The 19,741-nt window shown below is 40.8% G+C and overlaps 1 protein-coding gene across 11 annotated transcripts in view; it reads left to right on the plus strand.

Annotated features, from left to right (window-relative positions):
* Positions 1-19,741, plus strand: part of FREM1 (FRAS1 related extracellular matrix 1) — a 333,841-nt gene that overhangs the window by 296,295 nt on the left and 17,805 nt on the right. For 8 of the 11 annotated variants that reach the window (XM_064290482.1, XM_064290481.1, XM_064290480.1 and 5 more), the window contains 8 exons: positions 3,665-3,794; positions 7,080-7,152; positions 13,984-14,133; positions 15,693-15,931; positions 17,688-17,735; positions 17,997-18,161; positions 18,356-18,484; positions 19,390-19,505. In XM_064290482.1, coding sequence (XP_064146552.1) covers positions 3,665-3,794; positions 7,080-7,152; positions 13,984-14,133; positions 15,693-15,931; positions 17,688-17,735; positions 17,997-18,161; positions 18,356-18,484; positions 19,390-19,505 — 1,050 coding nt within the window. Of the gene's footprint in view, positions 1-3,664; positions 3,795-7,079; positions 7,153-12,065; positions 12,122-13,983; positions 14,134-15,692; positions 15,932-17,687; positions 17,736-17,996; positions 18,162-18,355; positions 18,485-19,389; positions 19,506-19,741 lie in introns of those variants that run through there. The other 3 variants (XR_010322860.1, XM_064290486.1, XM_064290487.1) reach the window with 3 other exon arrangements.

Here is a 19,741-nt window from a genome sequence, read left to right on the forward strand (position 1 = left end):
AGCTAGTGAGCAGCAGAGGGGCCAGAAGCCTCAGGATTTCTCATCAGCTTTTGTTTCCACTACCCCATGCTATGTCTTCCATTTGCAGCAGTGGTTGTCAGGGAACAAAACAGAGCTTTCACATCCAATCAGCTTTTCTGTTACACTGAGCACCCCAAAACCACCTAGGGAATTGGTTCTCAACTGTAGACAATCATCCCCTCAGGGGACATTTGGCCATGTTTGGAGACAGTTTAGATAGTCATGACTGGAGGGAGTGGTACTGCTGGCATCTAGTGAGTAGAGGCCCGGGATGCCACTAGCCATCCTACAATGCACAGGACTGCCCCCACAACAAATGCCACTAGTGCCGAGGTTGAGACGCTTTGATTATGGGCTTAAGCAGTTTCACCTTCTGCTAAATAACTGAAATGATGGACAAATGTCTTTCACATAAACTCTGTCCTTAACCTCCGTTTCTGACCTTAGAATAGGCATTACTCAATGGTCAAAGAATGGAGGGACCATTAACATAGAGAGATATGAATCAATCCTATTGTCTATGTGACATCTCCATATCCAGAACTTTCCAAAGTTCCCAGTGTCTGTTGGTGGGCTCCTGCATCTGGATATTTCCACAATGCCAAGCTTGTAGCTGTTTGGCTTCTTGCAGAGAGAATCCCTAGGTGTTTGTCTGCATCTCTTACTTTTCTTCCAGGTGTCTGTGTGGAGTTTCAGCAGCCACAGTCTCAGAGTAGGAAGGTCTTCTCAAATACAGTACGTACTGGAAAACAAACAAAAAAGCACATTCAAAATATATGTTGCACATATCCTATAGGTATGCAAGGGCCTTACCGTTTAAATATTTTTCTAGAAAATATATAACCTGGCTTAAATGTCATGGCTTTTCAGTAGGTCTTCATTATTTGTAGTGGATAGCATTAACAAGATGATATAGAATATTGTCGGATGATAACCTTCACCTCTAAGCATCCAGCAGACTTCTAATGGTTTGCAGGGAAGTGTACACACATTCCCAAACACTAAGACGCTTTATGTTTTGAAGCTGAACATCCTGAAAATGGTTCCCTTCTGGACCTAGGTCAGCAATCAAATTGCATTTACTTGTAGGCCCTAAGGTCACCCGGATCTGCAGAGTGACATTGATGAATTTTTGCTTGTCACCGTTAGCATTAGCAGCGGATGGATTCTTGGAAGAACTGGACACTGAAGCTCATTTGAACCTCACTGAAACTTAGCTGAAATCTACCCAAATTTATCTATTCACTCTTGTCTTCTTCCCTCCTTTATTTCCCTTTTCATCTTTCTGTCCTCTCCCCTAGTCCCTCTTGCTGATTTTTTTTTTTCTTCCCTTTCTCATTTACATGGATCTTTTAGGAATTCTTAGCAATATGTTATTTCCTTATGGGTTGTAATTTAAGTGTAGTCATTTATTTCTTTCCTGTGTGATGTTTCATGCCACATATGAATTCAGTTACATCAAAGACCTATGAAGATCTGAATAATTTTTAGTATAATGACCCCATTTTCATGTCAAAAATTTTATGAAACTCAACATGTCAGGTTTAGATCTACGGACAGAGTAAACATGTAAATTCATGAACTTCTTGTAATCCATGCTCCTAGCCTATCAAGGATTTCATTTTAATTGGATCCACAATCAACTCTCTTGGAAGCAGCAGTTGACTAATCAAACGATGCATTGCATTGGGCAAATCTGCTGCAAATGATCTCTTTGAAGTGTGAAATAGCAAAGACAGCTCTTTGAGGACTAAGGTGCACCAGACCCAAGCCATGGTATTTTCAGTTGCCTCATATTCGTGCAAAAGCTGGGCAGTGAATACAGAAGACAGAAGAATAATTGATGCCTTTGAGTTGTGGTGTTGGTGAAGAATATTGGATATACCATGGACTGCCAAAAGAACGATCAAATCTGTCTTGGAAGAAGTACAGCCAGAATGCGCCTTGGAAGTGAGGATGATGAGACTTTGTCTCACATATTTTGGACGTGTTATCAGTAGGGACCAGTCCCTGGAGGAGGACATCATGCTTGGTAAAGTGGAGGGTCAGTGAAAAAGAAGACTCTCAGTGGCATAGATTGACAAAGTGGCTGCAACAATGGGCTTGAGCATAACAATGATCGTGAGGATGGTGCAGGACTGGGCAGTGTTTTGTTCTTTTGTACACAGAGCCGCTATGAGTCAGAAGCAACTCAAAGGCACCCAACAATGACAACCTATCCCCACCATACTGGCCCATGGCCCTTGGGTTGGAAACCAATATGTTACAGAGTTTATTTTGCTAGTGAACTTAATCTATAGACTGTGACACGTGGTCATTTCAAGGACGTAAAATGGTCATTCGAGATAAACTTACTTTCTAATATGAATGGCCCCCAGGAAAGCCCGGAGGGGACTGTGAAGCTTGAGAACGCCACACTCTACACAGTGGCTCCCACAATTCCTATTTCCACAAATAAACTTAGAAAGTAAGAGGAAGGAGCCTGAAACCAATCAGAAGTTTTGGAATTACAATAAGGCAACCAGTGAGGGTTTTGTAAATGTGGGATAAAAGGGAAATAAAACCAAAGCAATGATTAAATCTGTTATATGATCATAGTGAAGATTGCTTGTTTCTTTTACATTGCTAAAGGTTACAGGGAGTAAAGAAAAAAGTTAAGAACATATTTGGAGAGAAATGTTTATGTGAAACATTTCGAGTTCTCTCACCTCAAAGAGAGACACATTTCCAGGTAAAAATAAAATAGTATCGCTCTACTTGAGCTCAGATAGGAGGAATCACGAACTCCAGTTCAGAAGCAGAGTGGAGAGGAGGGATAGAAGTTTGGGTATCAGATTTATGCAACCTGCTAGTTTTGTCATAGCTTTTTGTCTTTGAGTTGTTACTTAACTTCTGTGAGGTTCAGTTTTCTTATCTGAAAGAAAGCTCCTCTCCACATTATGAAAATTAAATAAAACAGTGTTCATCAAATGCTGGGAACAATATTGTGGAAAGAAGGCCACCCTGTATGTATCAAGTTTATTCAGTTGTGTTGCTACATCCCAGCTCCATTTTACATGCACAGAAAGAGGACCAGATAGATAATAGTTACAATGCACGTATACGTTTTAATTCCTAGGCACCTCTGTGAGGGTGGCTTGTTATTGTAATAAACTGAACCCGTGTTCAGGAAGATATGTAGCTGGAACACTAACAAGGAAGCCCAAAAGATAAGATATGAGATTTCTTATCAATGAGTTCCCAAAATGAATGTTTCTTTGACCGTAACAATTTCTGCTTCTTTTCCCTTCAGAATGCTCTAGTTTGAATCTCTCTTTCCTTTTTTTTCTGTCATTAATGACTGTGGGACCTTGAGCAAGTCTTTTAATCTTAGCTTCTTCATTTGTACAACAGAATGCTAATATCTGCCCAGCCTACCTCATAGGGTGGTCATAAGGATTGAATGAGACCCTAGTAAAGCTCTTTGTGAACGGAAATGTACCAAACGCCTTTAAGGGATTGTTAGCCTTGGTGTAGGTTGATGAACTGCCTCTGCCTCCCTGGTATGTATCAGTGGCTCAGTCTCCTAGCCAGCAGAAAATCCCTAAAGGCGTTTGCTATGCTTTACTTATGATTTTCCTTTTTCTTTTCCTCTCATGTACAGCTTGGAATTGAAGTGGTCTCATATTGAATGGTCACAGACTGACTATGAGGTCTGTGAGGATGTGGGCGTGTTCCCCTTGGAAATCACCAGAACGGGATTCCTCATGGACTCGGCCTTTGTGAGTGTGAAGGTAATAACTCTCAAATGTAAATTGTCAGATTCAAAATTAGGTTACTTGTTACTGCCATTGCTTATTTTCTTAAGAAGATTTAGAGTGACCAAGGAAATGTCAGACTCTGGGGGTGTCACAATATTCTGAAGATGCTAAATTCAAAATTCCCTTGTCCCTTCATTGTTCCTCTATGTTTATTACCCCCTTGATATGATTTTTTTAAAACCAACTTTTAGTTTTTAAATATGGTACTTTGTTTCTATAAACTCTCTAAGTTTTGAGGTTTTATTTCACAGAAAGATATATCCAGCCTAGCGAAGTTGCACAAAACTCTGCTTTGGAAAGAGAAGTTGTAGGCAAGAAAAAAAGAGATTCATCAAAATGTGTCTACTTTGTGGGGTACTCAGAGAAAAGTTCAGTCGCAGATAGTTTCCTTAGTATGTGCCAAGATCACTCTCCCCGGCCTCAGTGGATTAGATAAATCAGGAGACTTAAATTCTATGTTAAAAGTAGCCCATGTCACACAAAATTAAGAGAATATACTCAGTACCAAAAACAAACCAAACCAAACCCGTTGCCATCAATTTGGTTCTGACTTATAGCGACCCTATACAGACACCACAAATTGTAAAGAATATTCAAGTAATCTTCTCTTTTGGGTTAGTCAACTCATTTTTCCTTTCCATTCACATGGACCAACTGAGAACAGACTATGGCTTTTAGAATTGAAGGATATTTTTTAGGAGTCACTGTAACAATAGCAGAAGCCCTTAGTGGTACAAGCAGTTAACACACTCAGCTGCTAACCAAAAAGTTGTAAGTTCCAGTCCACCCAGAGACACTTTAGAAGAAAGGCCTGGTGAACTACTTCCAAAAAAACTGCCATTAAAAATCCCACAGTGCGCTGTTCTACTCTGCCACACAAGGGGTCACCATGAGTCGGAGTCAACTCAATGGCAACTGGTAAATAACAATGGCACTTTGAAAAAATGTGAGCATGGAAAGCCAGGACACACTAAGAAGAGACAATGAGCCTTAAAGACTCTGCTCCTCAAGCCAATGAAAAGGCACTGACATTATCTTCTGGGAAAAGTGGCATCTTGTTTAGTCTGACTTACAATAATAAATTCAAATCACTCTTAGAAACTTGTGCACTGAAATTCCATGATGTCCAAAAAAAAAAAATTCTCTGATTCTATGATGTACTTATTTTTCCAGCAGACATAGGCTCTTTTCCCCAGATCTGTTGGTGCCCTATTGTTATCAAAACAGCAGAGAACTTGGTATGCCCTATAATTGTCCAACAGATTGTTTATGGAAAGAGAAATAATCTGCCTGGGTGGTTTTCTAATAACCCTCTGGTCCTCCATAGAAAGCACCATATGCTCCATTTTGGAGTTTTGGGCCACACGACCATTCACCTTGCCAGGTGGAAACAGCATATATGGTGTTACATGGAACCTTTTGTCTACCTAAGCAGAGCAAATACCATGAACCTGCCAGCTGAGTGTGCGGCGGAACCACTGTGTCTTCCAGCGATAACTCTACCTAGAGCACAACTTGCCTTTTTACACAAGAGCTTATTGGCTACTTGACTAGGGGCAGGGAAAAAAGAAGACACTCTTACCTATGTTGTCTGCCCTGGTTTGAATCATGCACCTTCACCTGACAGACCCCCTTGTCTCATGCCATTCCTTTTCCCACAAAGGATTCTGTAAACTCAGTGGTGGTAAATACTAGGCAATTGCACATGCAAGAACCATGCAGGGAAATGGAGCTTCCAGCATATGGTGGGTACAGGTGTACAATGGGCTGCCTGCTCACAATGAGAGGCTGTTCAGGAGGAGCCCTGCCATTGTAGACAGAGAGTGCATAGAAGCTTAGGAGGTAATACCCTTCTTCAGCAAAATGCTTCCACTGCGGCAGGCCCATTAGTACCTCTTAGGCCCTTTGATTTGAAATGGAGATGGTATCTAAAGCCACAGATGTGGGAATTTTTAAGTTTTTAATACTGTACTTCATTCCTTTTTAATAATGTGCAGAAATATATTAACCCACTTTCCTATACATCTTTAACTGCCTTTGGTGCTTACAAAGGATCCCTGGTGGCACAATGGTTAAAGCGCTCAGCTGCTAACCAAAAGGCAGTTGGAACCCATCAGCGGCTCTGCGGAAGAAGGACCTGGCAATCTGTTCTCATAAAGATTACAGCCTAGTAAACCCTATGAGGTGTTCTATTCTGTCATACAAGGTCGCTATGAGCTGGAATCTACACAACAGCACACAACAACAACACTGTACTTATAAGCATTTTCATTAGATGACCTCTTTTCAGACTAGTCAAGGACACTGCAGTTAATGCATTTTTAGGCACCATCTAGGGTAAGTTAAGGCAGTTGATTCCTTATACCACTCTTTTGGTTTTTAGCTTGGGAGAGCAGGGTAGCTGTCAATAGCCTCTTCAAAAAAAAAAAAACAAATTCATTGCCATCAAGTCGATTCCTCTCATGGTGACCCTATAGGCCAGAGTAGAACTGCCCCATAGGGTTTCTAAGGAGCAGCTGGTGGACTTAAACTGCCGGCCTTCTGGTTAGCAGCCAAACTCTTCAGCCTCTATGCTGCCAGGGCTCCAAATGAGGGCAATTTTTCTTACAATTGACTTGATGGAAGCCTCTCAAGCCCTTGGTTCTGGATGTGGATTGCCTTTGCTTGGCTGTTCACCATGTCTGTCGATCCCACAAAGCCCTCATTCACGTCCGTGAAGAGTGATGGTTTCATCCAGACAGGGAAACAGATCAGACTTGATTTAGCTAATCTAGTCTGAAGGCTTTCAGCACCCTGGAGTTTGCAGGATGCTCAGAGCTGGTATAATACCTCTCCTGGTGGGTCAGCACACAGGTGGTCAAGAATGCTGGCCTTTTCTTCTCTTTGCTTCTCCTGCCCACTTTCCTCCAAGGCACTATTTTAAAGCCAGGCTGGAGTGCAGTGAAATAAAATTTTGCTCAAAACTAAGAGAAATATTATTTAAAATTCCTGTGATATTCTCCAATAACTGAATCATTTATAAAAGAGAAGCAAAAAAGTTTTACCCTGTAATAGTCTAGCAGAAAGCTATCTTTAAGGAATATGCATATAAATAGTGTGGCTCTAAAATGGTTTATGACCAAAAAAAAAAAAACCACTATATTAAAAACAGACTTAAGAGTATGAGTTTATTCTAGCATAATGATGAAGAGACTAGATGTTTCTCTGTTATAGAATATTTACTTTTATTAAAAAAAAAGACATTTTCCTCTTCTTTAGGTCAACCCAGTGTCAGCTACAGTTGGAAAAGATTTCACTGTGACTCCATCTAAGCTGATTCAGTTTGACCCAGGTATGTTTGTATCTACAGTTGGATTTACATTCGTGCAGGAAACTCTGGGGATCGTAGAGAAGATAGGAATATAATGTAATTTCAGCCAGCTAGAAACTCCTCAGGGAGCTGAATCACCCCACTCTAAGAGAGAGAAAGATGAGTTTGAACTAGAGGTTTTGTCCCTTGTTTTATTTTTTTCATTTAAATAGACTTTTTTTTTTTTAAGAGCAGTTTTAGGTTTTACAGAAAAATTGTGCAGACAGAAAGTAAAGTCCCATCTACCCCCTCTCTCTGTTTGCCCTATTACTGACACCTGCGTTACTGTGATACATTTGTTGTTGAGTCACTCCTTGTGTTGTACAGTCCGTGGGTTTTGACAAATGCATAGTGTCATGTGTCCATCATCACAATACAGTATCATGCACAGTAGTTTCACAGCCGTTAAAGTGCCTTGTACTCCACCTGTTCAGCCCTCCCCAGCCCATCCCTCTGAACCCAGATCTTTTTACTGTCTCTATAGTTTTGCATTTTCCAGAAGGTCATATAGCTGGATTCACACAGTGTGTGGCTTTTTCAGACTGGCTTCTTTCACTTAGCAATATGCATTCAAGGTTCCTTACCACCTTTTTGTAGCTTGATGGCTCATTCCTTTTATAACCGAAAAATACTTCATTGTATGATTTACCAGTTTATTTATCCATTCACCTATTGAAGGATGTCTTGGTTGCTTCCAATTTTTGGCAATTATGAATACAGTTGCTATAAACATTTGTGTGCAGGTTTTTTTTTATGGACGTATGTTTTCAACTTATTGGAGTGAATACCTAGGAGCATGCTTGCTGTATCTTATAGTAAATGCAACCTGTGTTTAGCTTTGTAAAAACTACCAGCCTATAATCCAAAATGGCTATGTAATTTTGCATTCCCGCCAGCAATGAATGAGAGTTCCTGTTTCTCCACATCCTCGCCAGCATTTGGTGGTGTCAGTGTTTTGGATTTTAGCTATTCTAATAAGTGTGTAGTTATATCTCATTGTTGTTTCAATTTGCAATTCCCTAATGGCATAATGCTGAGCATGTTTTCATGTGCTCATTTGCCATCTGTGTATCTACTTTGGTGAAGTGTCTGTTCAGATCTTATGCTCATTTTATCAATGGTTGTTATCATTGAGTTTTATAAAAGTTTTGTGTATTTTAGATACAAGTCCTTTATCAGATATTTGTTTTGCAAATATTTTCTCCCAGTCTGTGCTTTGTGTTTTTTATTTCAAGTGAATACTCATTTAACATGAGAAGAAAAATCATAACAAATGACAAATTTCTAAAGTATGAAAGCAACCATCAAAAAAATCCAGAAAAAAAATAATTGCCTCGTGGAAATTTTCAAAATGTTATGTTCATATGGATTCTAAAGGGCATTTCTGAATAACCCCTCTTGGGAAGTTTATAGGAGGAGACTCCAGGGGAAAATATTGCTTAATTCAATAGCATATATTTTGTTTTAAATGTGTAAAAAAAATTTGCAGGGTATAGGGAATACAAAAGTATGGTACCTGCTCTCAAGGATGTTCCCTCTTGTGTGACATAGAAACAACTCATTAATGGTCCTTTAGGATCAAAGGATGAGCTGTTATTCTGGCTAGGGAAAAACCTGGAAGGCTTCCCAGGGGAGGTAGCATTCTAAGCTGTTAGGAACAAAAGAAGGGAACTGCAGTCTGAAGGCTGAACATGAAAGCACTCACACACCACTGGGGGACTCTGGTAAGACCCCTGAGGCTGGAGCCACAGCTTCTTTCCTGGTTCCTATGAATTGGGCAAGTAACTCTACATCACAGCACTGCATGGTTCTCTCTCCCTATGGTCTTGAATGGATCACCTGTGCAGAGGCAAATGGAAAAGACCTTGAGAAGCTGCTAGGGCTCATGGCTTTGTGTTTTCCTACAGAGGAGACGTGGAGGCGTTTTGCACTCTGAGAGCCTTCCACCAAATGGAACTTCAGCATGTTTTAGCCAAAGGCAAAACCAAACCCACTGCCGTTGAGTTGAACCCAACTTATAACGACACTATAGGACAGAGTGGAACTGCCGCATAGGGTTTCCAAAGCTATAAATCTTTACAGAAGCAAACTGCCACATTTTTCTCCCAAGGAGCAGCTGGTGGGTTCGAACCACCAACCTTTTGGTTAGCAGCAGAGTGCATTAACCACTGCACCCTCAGGGCTCCTTAAAGGCAAAACAAAGTGGCCTAAGACCAACACCTCCCCCAAATTGACAACAATAGCATTAAACATAGAAAAAGAAATGCCCTTCTGTCGTTCATTCACCACAAGTAGCATGATATGTGATGACCCTTAGATTTCACACGCATCGACCCCTGTGGTATTTGACTTTCGGATTTGCATAAGTCATTTTCTCAAGCTGACCACACACTGTGGGAAGAGCTATTCTCTTTATGTGTTTGGTTTATCTGAGGTTGCAAAGGGCTCTTATATTCTGTTCAACCCTGAGATGAAAGGGTTTGATGCATTTGCACCAGGCACTTTTCTGTACTTTGTGTTAAGGCAGTTCCAATTTCCCCACTTTCTGACTGTTAAGAGTCTTTGCCATATGTCATCTTTATTACTTGAGGCCTGTTTGTCACAAGATCAGGAGTGATTTTAGCTTCTGGTAAGCTTTGGGCAGCCCACCAGGCACTCTGTTTGGATTGATAGGAACTAGAAGTATCACACTAGGGGAGGCTCTGAATCTACCTCCTTGAGATTCCCCTGGATAAGATAAATACCTATTAGTCCAGGAGAGTTTGCATGCTGTTTGAGTAGATACTAATGACTTTCGGAGGCTCTAAATAGTCTTATGATTTAGAGATTGTTTAGACATTTCAGGAAATATTATAAGCATATTTTATAACTTAAAAAAAAAGAGAAAAAAAACCACTTGGTTATTCACTGTTTTGCAATTTATTAGCCAGAAAGAGTTTCATCAAGTGAAATCTTGCTTTAGAGAATTTTCAAGTTCCTCAGGTCCTATAAATGTTTATCACTCTCTTGTTTCATATTGTGAATGCTTGCCTCATTTGGGTCTGGTGTTCCTCCTCCTTTTTGCCCAGAGAAGTCTATCCATTTCTTTAAAAAACAGCAGCTTCCATGATTTTTTTTTTTTTCCATGATTGGCGAAGAAGTAGTGAGCAGTCAAAGACTCTGGGATATTGTGCATTTGGGAACTCTTGGGAAGAAGCTGGGAGGAGCCGAGTGACTTTCTAGACTAGTAAATTATGCTCAAGTAAGCTTGCCTTGTAGCTAGTGTGTGAGACCGAAAGCTAATCCTAACTACTTTGCATTCAGCTATTGTGATTTATGTGAGTGGAAGTGTAAATATCCTTAAGAAAATGATTGTTTTCCTTGGAAATATGTGTTCTTGAAAAGTTCACTACGTACTTAATTAGAATTTCATCATTCCTCAGCATCAAAATGTTTTCCAATGGAACAGATCTCTAGTGTGGCGTTTACTGAAAAACACTGAGAAAATGTCTTTCAATAGAGATGTCTGCTTTGCAGGAAAATATCCAGGAATTAGCCTGTTCTGTAAAGTGGATATGTCTGCATAAAATGACACTTCCTCTCTCTGCAGCACCTTTTGTTTTGCGGGAACAGGAGGTCAGTTCAAGCCTTCTGAAACTGCTTTTATATCTCAGTATATTAACAAATACTTTGCACCTTGAAAATGGGGCGGAAGGAAAAAAACAACAAGAAAGTTCTTACTTCAAGCTCATTAACCTAAAAAAAATGGTCCTGTGTGAACACCTGGCAGGCACAGAAACGAAGCTGAAACGCAGACAAACAAATCACTTAAGTGAAGCTTGGAGTCGATTTTCTCTAACCATCTGGTTCTACTCCATGAGACCCAACCAAACAAAAAGTTTTGTTGTTGGTTTGGTACTATAATTTTTTTTTTTTTTTTTCCAAATGATGCTTAGAATAAGTGGGCAATTAATTGGGGGCTGGGAAATATTTCTTGGTATTGGAATTTTTTTATTGCATTTCTATTTGAATAATGCTTCCTTTGAGTTTTGGGATCAAAATGGTTCTCCGAGTACTGGAAATCCTAGTATTTATAGACATTCTTTGTTGTCCAGCCGGTATCTCTTCATGCTAGTTTTATTGAACAGCTGCCTGTGTGGCCTCTCAAATTCTAGACTCTCTCCTCATTTGCCTATGCTGCCAAGTCATCGCACATAACACGCTCTGGTTTATTCTTCTAATTGTCCACTTTTAGCATGTCCTTCGTTCAAGAGGCTTCCCCATTACCTCTGGTTTAAAGCCTGAACCCATCCATCTGGTTTCCAGGGCTCTCTGCTGTCTGGGTGCAAGCTGCCTTTGTAGCCTCAGCACCTCCTGCCTACCAGTGTTGACCTCGCTATGCCAACTGGCTATCTCGCCCTTCCCTGATCAAGGCCTCTCCATTGTTATCTTCCTGCCATCGCTCACGTTATTTTCCCATTTCCTCTCTCCAAATCCTTCCCGTTCTGGAGCCCCAAATGCACTCTCCTTTCTCTGAATACACAAGTATCTACTATACAGTCCATATCTTTTGGAATCCCTGGATGGTACAAGTGGTTAACATGCTCAGCTGCTAAATGAAAGGTTCGAGTTTCAAATTTACCCAGAGGCACCTTGGAAGAGAAGCCTAACAATCTACTTCCAAAAAATCAGCAGTTGAAAACTCTAAAGAGCACAGCTCTAGTCTGACACACATAGGATCACCCACCTTGAGTTAGAGTCAACTCAACGGCAACTGTTTATTTGTTTTTTACTGGCCATATCTTTTGGCAGCTAATCATAAAAAAAAAAAAAAAATCATATATAGCCTTAAATAATTGTTTGACTTTTCTAGTATTTATATATTGTCTCCTCAATGACGTTTTAAACCCCCTTAGGTGAGGGCTTAGCTGACATTACGCTTCTTCGTATTCTCCATAGCATCTAACGCAAGGTAAGTACATAAAATAGTAGGTACAAAATATATATTTTGATGGACGGATTGACCCAACCATGAGATGAGAGTTATATAGTATATAATTATAGAGCTTCAACTTCTATTTTTGCAAAAATTGTGAAAGTAATCAATTTAAGAAGTCAATTGATACTGAAAGTTTAACAAATTAGCTGTTAAAGTTACTATTCGAAATACACCTAAGTACAGCCAAGAGTATGATCAGAGGAAAGAGGTTCATCTTTCCATTGGATTGTGTTGGGGATCAATGAGATCTTGATTAGATCATGAAATCTATATGAGGCATACTTTCAAAAAAGAGGCCATCGTAAAGTTGGGAGGCATAAATCTGTAGAAGGTATCTGCAAGAAAACTATGAATCTTCAGAAGAGAAAGCTAGGAAAAAGAGAGTGTTTATAAATGCCTTTATGGAGTTCCTGGGTGGCGCAAATGGCTAAACACTCGACTACTAATGGAAAGGTTGGCAGCTGGAACCCATTCAGAGGCTCCTCAGAGGACAAGCCTGGTGATCTGCTTCTGAAAGGTCACAGCCTTGAAAACCTTGTGGAGCATAGTTCTCCTCTGACACACAGGGGCCACCACGAGTTGGACAGGAATTGGTTCGGTTTGGTTTTTCTAACTTTCTATGTACAGGAGGAAACCCTGGTGACGTAGTGGTTAAGTGCTATGGCTGCTAACCAAAGGGTTGGCAGTTTGAATCCGCCAGGCACTCCTTGGAAACTCTATTGGGCAGTTCTACTCTGTCCTGTAGGGTCGCTATGAGTCGGAATCGACTTGATGGCACTGGGTTTGGGTTTTTTTTCTGGTTTATGTACGGGAGTTTATGGGAATAAAAGCATGTTCAAATAATCAATGACTAAATGGTAGGGTAAGGTTTTCAAAATTTGGCCCGAGAAGGTTAAACCATAAGTTTACGGCCCCCCCGCTTAAACTTGTGTCTTCTTTCTCTCCCAGATAGTACTCCTGCCACCATGTTCTCTTCCAAATAAACTCAGGAGGATGCCCTGATAAATCCAGACCCTGATAAATGGTTAGGATTAGGCAACCGCATAGGTCCCTTCCAGCCTTAATGTTTTCTCTCTCTCGGGTTGCTTTGCTTCCCATCTCAGCAGTGATGGATGGCTGGGAATATGTTCATGACATCAAAACTGTTATATATTAAGTTCACAAAATTAAGGTGAACCAAGTTTGACTATAACTCCATGAATAGTGGCAGACATAAAGAAAAAAAAAATTGGCTCAGTCTATTTCTAGAACCCCCACCCATAAATTCTCTTTAGGAGGATATCGAACTACTGGTATTACATCATCAGAAAAAGCATTTGCAGGCTACAGGCATCTCAGGAAGTAGGGCAGCCAGTGGAGGCAGCTGTCTTTAGAAATTCATCATTTCAGGGGTTCCATGGATAGCTTGAAGTACCATCTAATAATCACTCCTAACTGCTGCATCAACATCTTAAGATTTTTTGCAACTTTTTTTTTTTAAGATTTTAAGATGGCAGTACTTGTTTATTCTTAAGATGAGAAGGGGCAGGTCGGGAAAAAATGAAATCTTGGATTTCATCTACTAACCCCCCCCCCCCTTTTTTTCATCCTTGAATAATGCAGCTTACTTTTTTGTTACAGTGTTTGCATTGAAAGGGAGTCCTCATTGTCCAGGAACCAGTGTGGTCTTTAATGTTCTTTGGGAGAACAGCAGGGCTTCAGGCGGTTGGTAGCAGTACAATAGCTCACTCAGGCTACTGCAGTCTAGCTGTAGACATGTTAATTAATATATTTCTCTGACACCTAGGTGATTGAAATAGCAATTAAAGAGTAATTAAAATGTTTACTTCTTGTAGGAATGTCAACTAAGATGTGGAATATAGCAATTACCTATGACGGATTAGAGGAAGATGATGAGGTCTTTGAAGTAATTCTGAACTCCCCAGTGAATGCGGTTCTTGGCACAAAGACAAAAGCTGCAGTGAAAATTTTGGACTCAAAAGGAGGTATTCTTTTGATCCTCATCTTGAAATCAGGAGCAGCCCTGGCGCTGTAGCTGCTGGCTTTCAACAGCCAACGGTGCTTGATAACACCTTCAAATCAAAACGCTTAATTTCTTGTCAAGAAAGCCACCTCAGTCGTGATGTAGGCCCTTTATTCTGCCTTGTACTTCATGTGGTTTTCCTCCTGCTAACTCTTGCTTGAGAAAAGCAACAAGTCAGTACCGTAGTTGTTGTTTTTTTTCCTCCCCATTTGTTGTTCTCACTGAGGGGAAAACAATGCTGGTGAGAATCTATCAACAATTATTCCCTCCCCCATCCCCCGACCTGAGGTAGTAGGGCTGTAATTATCTTCTCTATTAAAGAGAGCTCTCAATGCCTCAAATCCAAGCCCCCGCTGAAGTGTGACCAGGAAAATTCTAAGAGAGGAAGGAATTGGAGAAAAATAGATGTGAAAGACGCAGCTGGCTTGGGGATTCAGGAGCAGCTGGAGAATATTAATGAATGACTTTGGGCTGCAGAGCCAAACAGGTCCTGGATAGTATATGCTAACAAACAACCTGTGAACTAAACAAAATAAAGACCAGCCAAAGTCCTTGCTGCTCTGATTTTTTTTTTTTTTTTTTCCCTGCCAAACACCCTCTAGTTATTTATCTGTTGAGCATTTGACAAGTGTTCTGTTACCAGGCTCACTCTTACACCCCCATTTTCACACCTGTCATGCCCTGTGGTCCGTATGGGCTCCTTACCTGGAATCTATTATCACCTCTTCTCTTTCTCACCCTGTATGAAAATTAGCACTCTCCTCTTTCCTGATAATCTGCCTGTTTCCACATCTCTCCCCACCACCTTCCCTTACCAAAATGATTTCTTTTCCAGCAGAAATTTCTGATCCCATGAAGGGCATAAAGTACATGAAGTACGCACTTTACCCGGCAAGTGTGAAATACCAGACGAGGATTCTAACCTTCGATTTTTTTTGCATACCTTCCCAGAAATAATAATTAGCTAGGCTTCCAATACAAGCAGCTCCAGTAAGATTTACTGGATCTTTGTTCTGTAACAGTTGCATGCTAATTTTTAAAACTGCCACTTGGTTTCACTGACACCTTTAAACAATCCCAGCATCTTCCTCTAGGAGACCAGGGAAAGGACTGGATATCTTGCAGTGCTTGTGGGATGATACTTGACCAGTACATAAACCTGTTTTTTTTTTTTTTTTTTTATTATGGAGGAGCACTATAATGGGATGGGATAATAGGAAGTCAGGCAGATTCCCAAGTATATGGTACGATTATAAAATCATGACAATGATTTTCATTTGTGGTTTGTGCAGTCAATTGCATGACTTTATAATCACCCTGTAGATGTGCAGAAGGGCACAGCTTTCCCGGAGGGAAACTGATGAAGAATAAAGGAGCTTCTGGCAAATGGCAACCAAGCAACATCTGGTGGGGAAACCGTCCATCTAGGGTTAATGACGAGCTGCTCTGGGGGCTGTGTTGATGTGATCACTTCTCTGTTTGTAAAATGAACTGACCGCCTGCCGTCTTGCGTGCCTCCAGGACAGTGCCATCGTTCATATCACTCCAACCAAAACAAGCACAAAGCGAGAGAGAAGGGCATTTGGCATCCACTGCACCGAGGGTCTTCCTCACCCACCACTTCTGGTTCCTTTCATTTGGAAAGAAAACCCTTTGTATCTTCCATGAGACTAGCAGTCACCAGAGGAGACAGCCCACGGGGCTTTGATTCTACGGATCTTTCTCGAATGAGGCTTCGGCCCCGTGGGAATGGCAGAACAGTAAGAACTGGGGCCTTCTGGGAGTTGATGTGTTTTAACCCCCAAACCAAACCCGTTGCTGTGAAGTTGATTCCAACTCATAGCAACCCTATAGGCCAGAATAGAACTGCCCCATAGAGTTTCCAAGGAGCAACTGGTGGATTTGAACTGTCCACCTTTTGGTTAGCAGCCTAACACTTAACCACTGTGCCACCAGGGCTCCTGATGTGTTTAGTACATGTTAAAAGAATCAATAAGTTCTCTGAAACACTGACAGAGCTGCTTTGATTCTCATAGCAAGTGGAGGCCATGATCCTTTACAGCCATGCAGTGAATTTTGTATACACAGATCACATGATGCTGCCCCCACTTTATTAGTTGTACTAATTGAGATGATATAGTGTGTGTGCACACGTGTGTATGTGTATGGGTGTGTGAATACATGTATGTGTATGGGTATGTGAATGTGTATGTGTGTGGGTGTGTGAGTATGGGTGTGTGTGGATATATGTATATCTGTGTGGGTGTGAATGTGTGTACATGTTTGTGTGTGCACGTGTGTTTATGCTTGTATATGTGTGTACATGTGTCTGTCTGTATGTATGTATTTACTTGGACCTGTGTGTACTACAAACTCATGGCTGTCAAGTTGATTCCAACTACTAGCACCCTTATAGGACAGAGTAGAACTGCCCCAGAGGGCTTCCAAGGCTATAATCTTTACAGAAACAGACTGCCACATCTTTCTCCCATGGAGTGGCTGGTGAGTTCAAACCACCCACCTTTCAATTAGGAGCCAAGCTCTTAGCCACTGCATCACCAGGGCTCCTCTCTGTGTGCTATATATGCATGTATACAAAACCCACTGCCGTCAAGTCGATTCTGACTCAGTGACTCTATAGGACAGAGTAGAACTGCCACATAGAGTTTCCAAGGAGTGCCTAGCAGATTTGAACTGCCAACCTCTTGGTTAGCAGCCATAGCACCTAACCACTACGCCACTAGGGTTTCTATATATATATATATATATATATATATATATATATATATACTAAACCTGTTGCCATCAAGTCAATTTCGATTCATAGTGACCCTATAGGACAGAGTAGAACTGTCCCACAGGGTTTCTAAGGAGTGGCTCGTGGATTCAACCTGCCAACATTTTGGTTAGCAGCTAAGCTCTTAACCACTGCACCACCAGGACTCCTGTGTACTATATAAAACAAAAAACCCATTGCTGTCAAATCGATCCCAACTCATAGTGACCCTACAGGGCAGAGTAGAACTGCCCCATCGGGTTTTCAAGGAGCACCTGGTAGATTTGCACTGCAGACCTTTTAGTTAGCAGCCAAACTCTTAACCACTGTGCCATGTATCAAAAAAGTAAGAATGTCTTTTCTCCCTACCTGGGGTTGTTAATAGGAGCCCTCGTGGTACACTGGTTTCAATCCACCAGCTGATCTGCAGAAGAACCATGTGGTAGTTAGCTTCCATAAAGATTTATAGCCTTGGAAATCCAATGGGCCATTTCGGTTTGGTTATTTTTTGGGACTGTTAATGTGGAAACCAACACTGATACGTTGTGATTAGACCTAACAATTTATACAATTCCAACGATTTGGACAGGGAGAATCTTAATAAACATATGTTTTAAAATTTTTCACATATTAACAGATTTTACGGGAAGGTTTTACCCTATTGCTAATTACTATTCAAGCCAATTCAGTCTTGCACTAAGAGAAAGCCTAATCCTAGCTTGTTTTTCTGTTGATTTCAGATTCATCCCTCCTCTGTTTACAGAAATGGAACAGACATCATCTATAATGTAAGCGTAGTTTGAGAGGACTGCTAATTTCCTTGTTTTTACAGATGCAAAATATTTACAGAAACAATTTCATCTCTTTCTTATTTACATGTTTCTCCCGAAAACTAGTTTTGAAATTTTGTTGATTGAGTGGTCAGAAAAAAACTTTCATCTTTTTGCTTTGATCCAATTTTAGAATTGCTCATCTTTACAACACATTTTTTGGTTTGCCAGCTTGGTATTTGTTTTTCCTTATTGTTGTTGTTTGTTGGTTTCTCGAAGTATCATGGGACAGTTTCTCTGAAACTGGAGGATGACAGTTCCTCCACTCACAAACGGAAGGCCAAAGTCTCTGTCATTAGCTGCCCACAGAAGACAATCAAAGTGGCAGAACTGCCTCAAGCAGATAAGGTGGAATCCACAACTGACTCACACTTCCCCAGACAGGTATGGAAATCTTTTTACTTCCTACTCACCTTAAAACAAGCTGTTTGTTGGGCCATAAATGCATAAAATAGCCTCCAAGCTTTGGGGACAGTTTACTCAACACAAATGCTGCCTAACAAATGAAGACTCCAAGGAGATAAGTATGTGATCAACTTACATTTAAGTCAATTCTAAATTGCCTTTCCTTCCTGTAGGATCAGTTGCCCTCATTTCCAAAGAACTGCACTCTGGAATTAAAGGGTCTCTTCTATTTTGAAGAAAGCCTCCAAAAGCTGTATCAGTGCAATGGGACAGCCTGGAAAGCCTGGAGCCCCCAAACTAAGGTGGGACACAGGCTGAGAGCCAAGTACCTTTACCAGCAGTGTGCTCTAAGACAAGCCAATAGAGAGGAGACAACCTGGGGCATCACTGTCAGCTCATGCTCCTCTGCATGCCCTTTTTATACCTTGAAGACAGAGGAAAAATAGCCCAAATCAGCTATTTAAAAATCATAAAATGTATTAGTTAAAACAGTACAGTTTAGGAAGACATTCACTTATTATTTTTTAACTTAATTTTTTGTTATTGAGAATATACACAGCAGAACATATACCAACTCGACAATTTCAACATCTACAATTTAGTAACATTGATTGATTACATTCTCAAGTTGTACAGCCATTCTTACCCTTCTTTTCCAAATTGTTTCTCCCCCATTAACATAAACTTGCTGCCTCTAAGCTTCCTATCTAAACTTTCGAGTTGCTGTTATGGATTTGACCTCTATCGATAGGTATTTCTTTAAAAGAGCACAATGGTCATGGTAGGCATTCTTTGCTGATTAGCCTAAACTGTCGTTCGGTTTGAAAAAGACTTCAGGTGATATTTTTGGTTTAAGGTTTAAAGATTATCTCAGGGCAATAGTTTTGGAGTTCCATCCAGCTTCCATAGTTCCAGAAAGTCTGGATTCCATGAGAATTTGAAATTCTGTTCTGCATCCACCCCTCCTTTTTTTTTAATTTAACTATTGTAATGTCAAGGTGTGAAACTGCAGCATTGCTGAACTTGGTAGTGTTTTCTGTAAGCTGCCATTGCATCTCTCAAGGTGTAGAATTGGGATTAGGGCTGACCCCATATCTGGTGGCCAAAATGACCCTATTCAAGGTAGGGAACTGCTAGGACTCCTTATGCTGAGAGCAGACTGGATCGGAAACCCCATTATGATGTGGACATGAACACTGCTTTTCAGGAGGTGGAGGACAAACCCTGCCCAGCTGGGTGGCACCATCACTCAGGCTACTGCCACTCCTTGATCACGGAGCAGAAACGCACCTGGACTGCAGCTGCCCAGGCTTGCAGGGAAGAGTAAGAAACCCTATTTCACATTTGATTGATGCTTCTCAGTTTTACTTTTTCCATGTGACAATATGTTTTCTACTACTTCTTTATTTTCTCATAGAACTGTAGAGTGGTTTGATTCATTCAAAAAGCACTGAGTGCCTAATATGTGCTAGGCTTTGTTTTAGGAACCCGGAAGGAGTTCTGCAGGTCAGAATGGATTTGGAACTGATCTTGATAATGTGTTCTGACTTAGTTGTTAT

This window comes from Loxodonta africana, chromosome 9 (assembly GCF_030014295.1).
Source record: "Loxodonta africana isolate mLoxAfr1 chromosome 9, mLoxAfr1.hap2, whole genome shotgun sequence".
Lineage (NCBI taxonomy): Eukaryota > Metazoa > Chordata > Mammalia > Proboscidea > Elephantidae > Loxodonta > Loxodonta africana.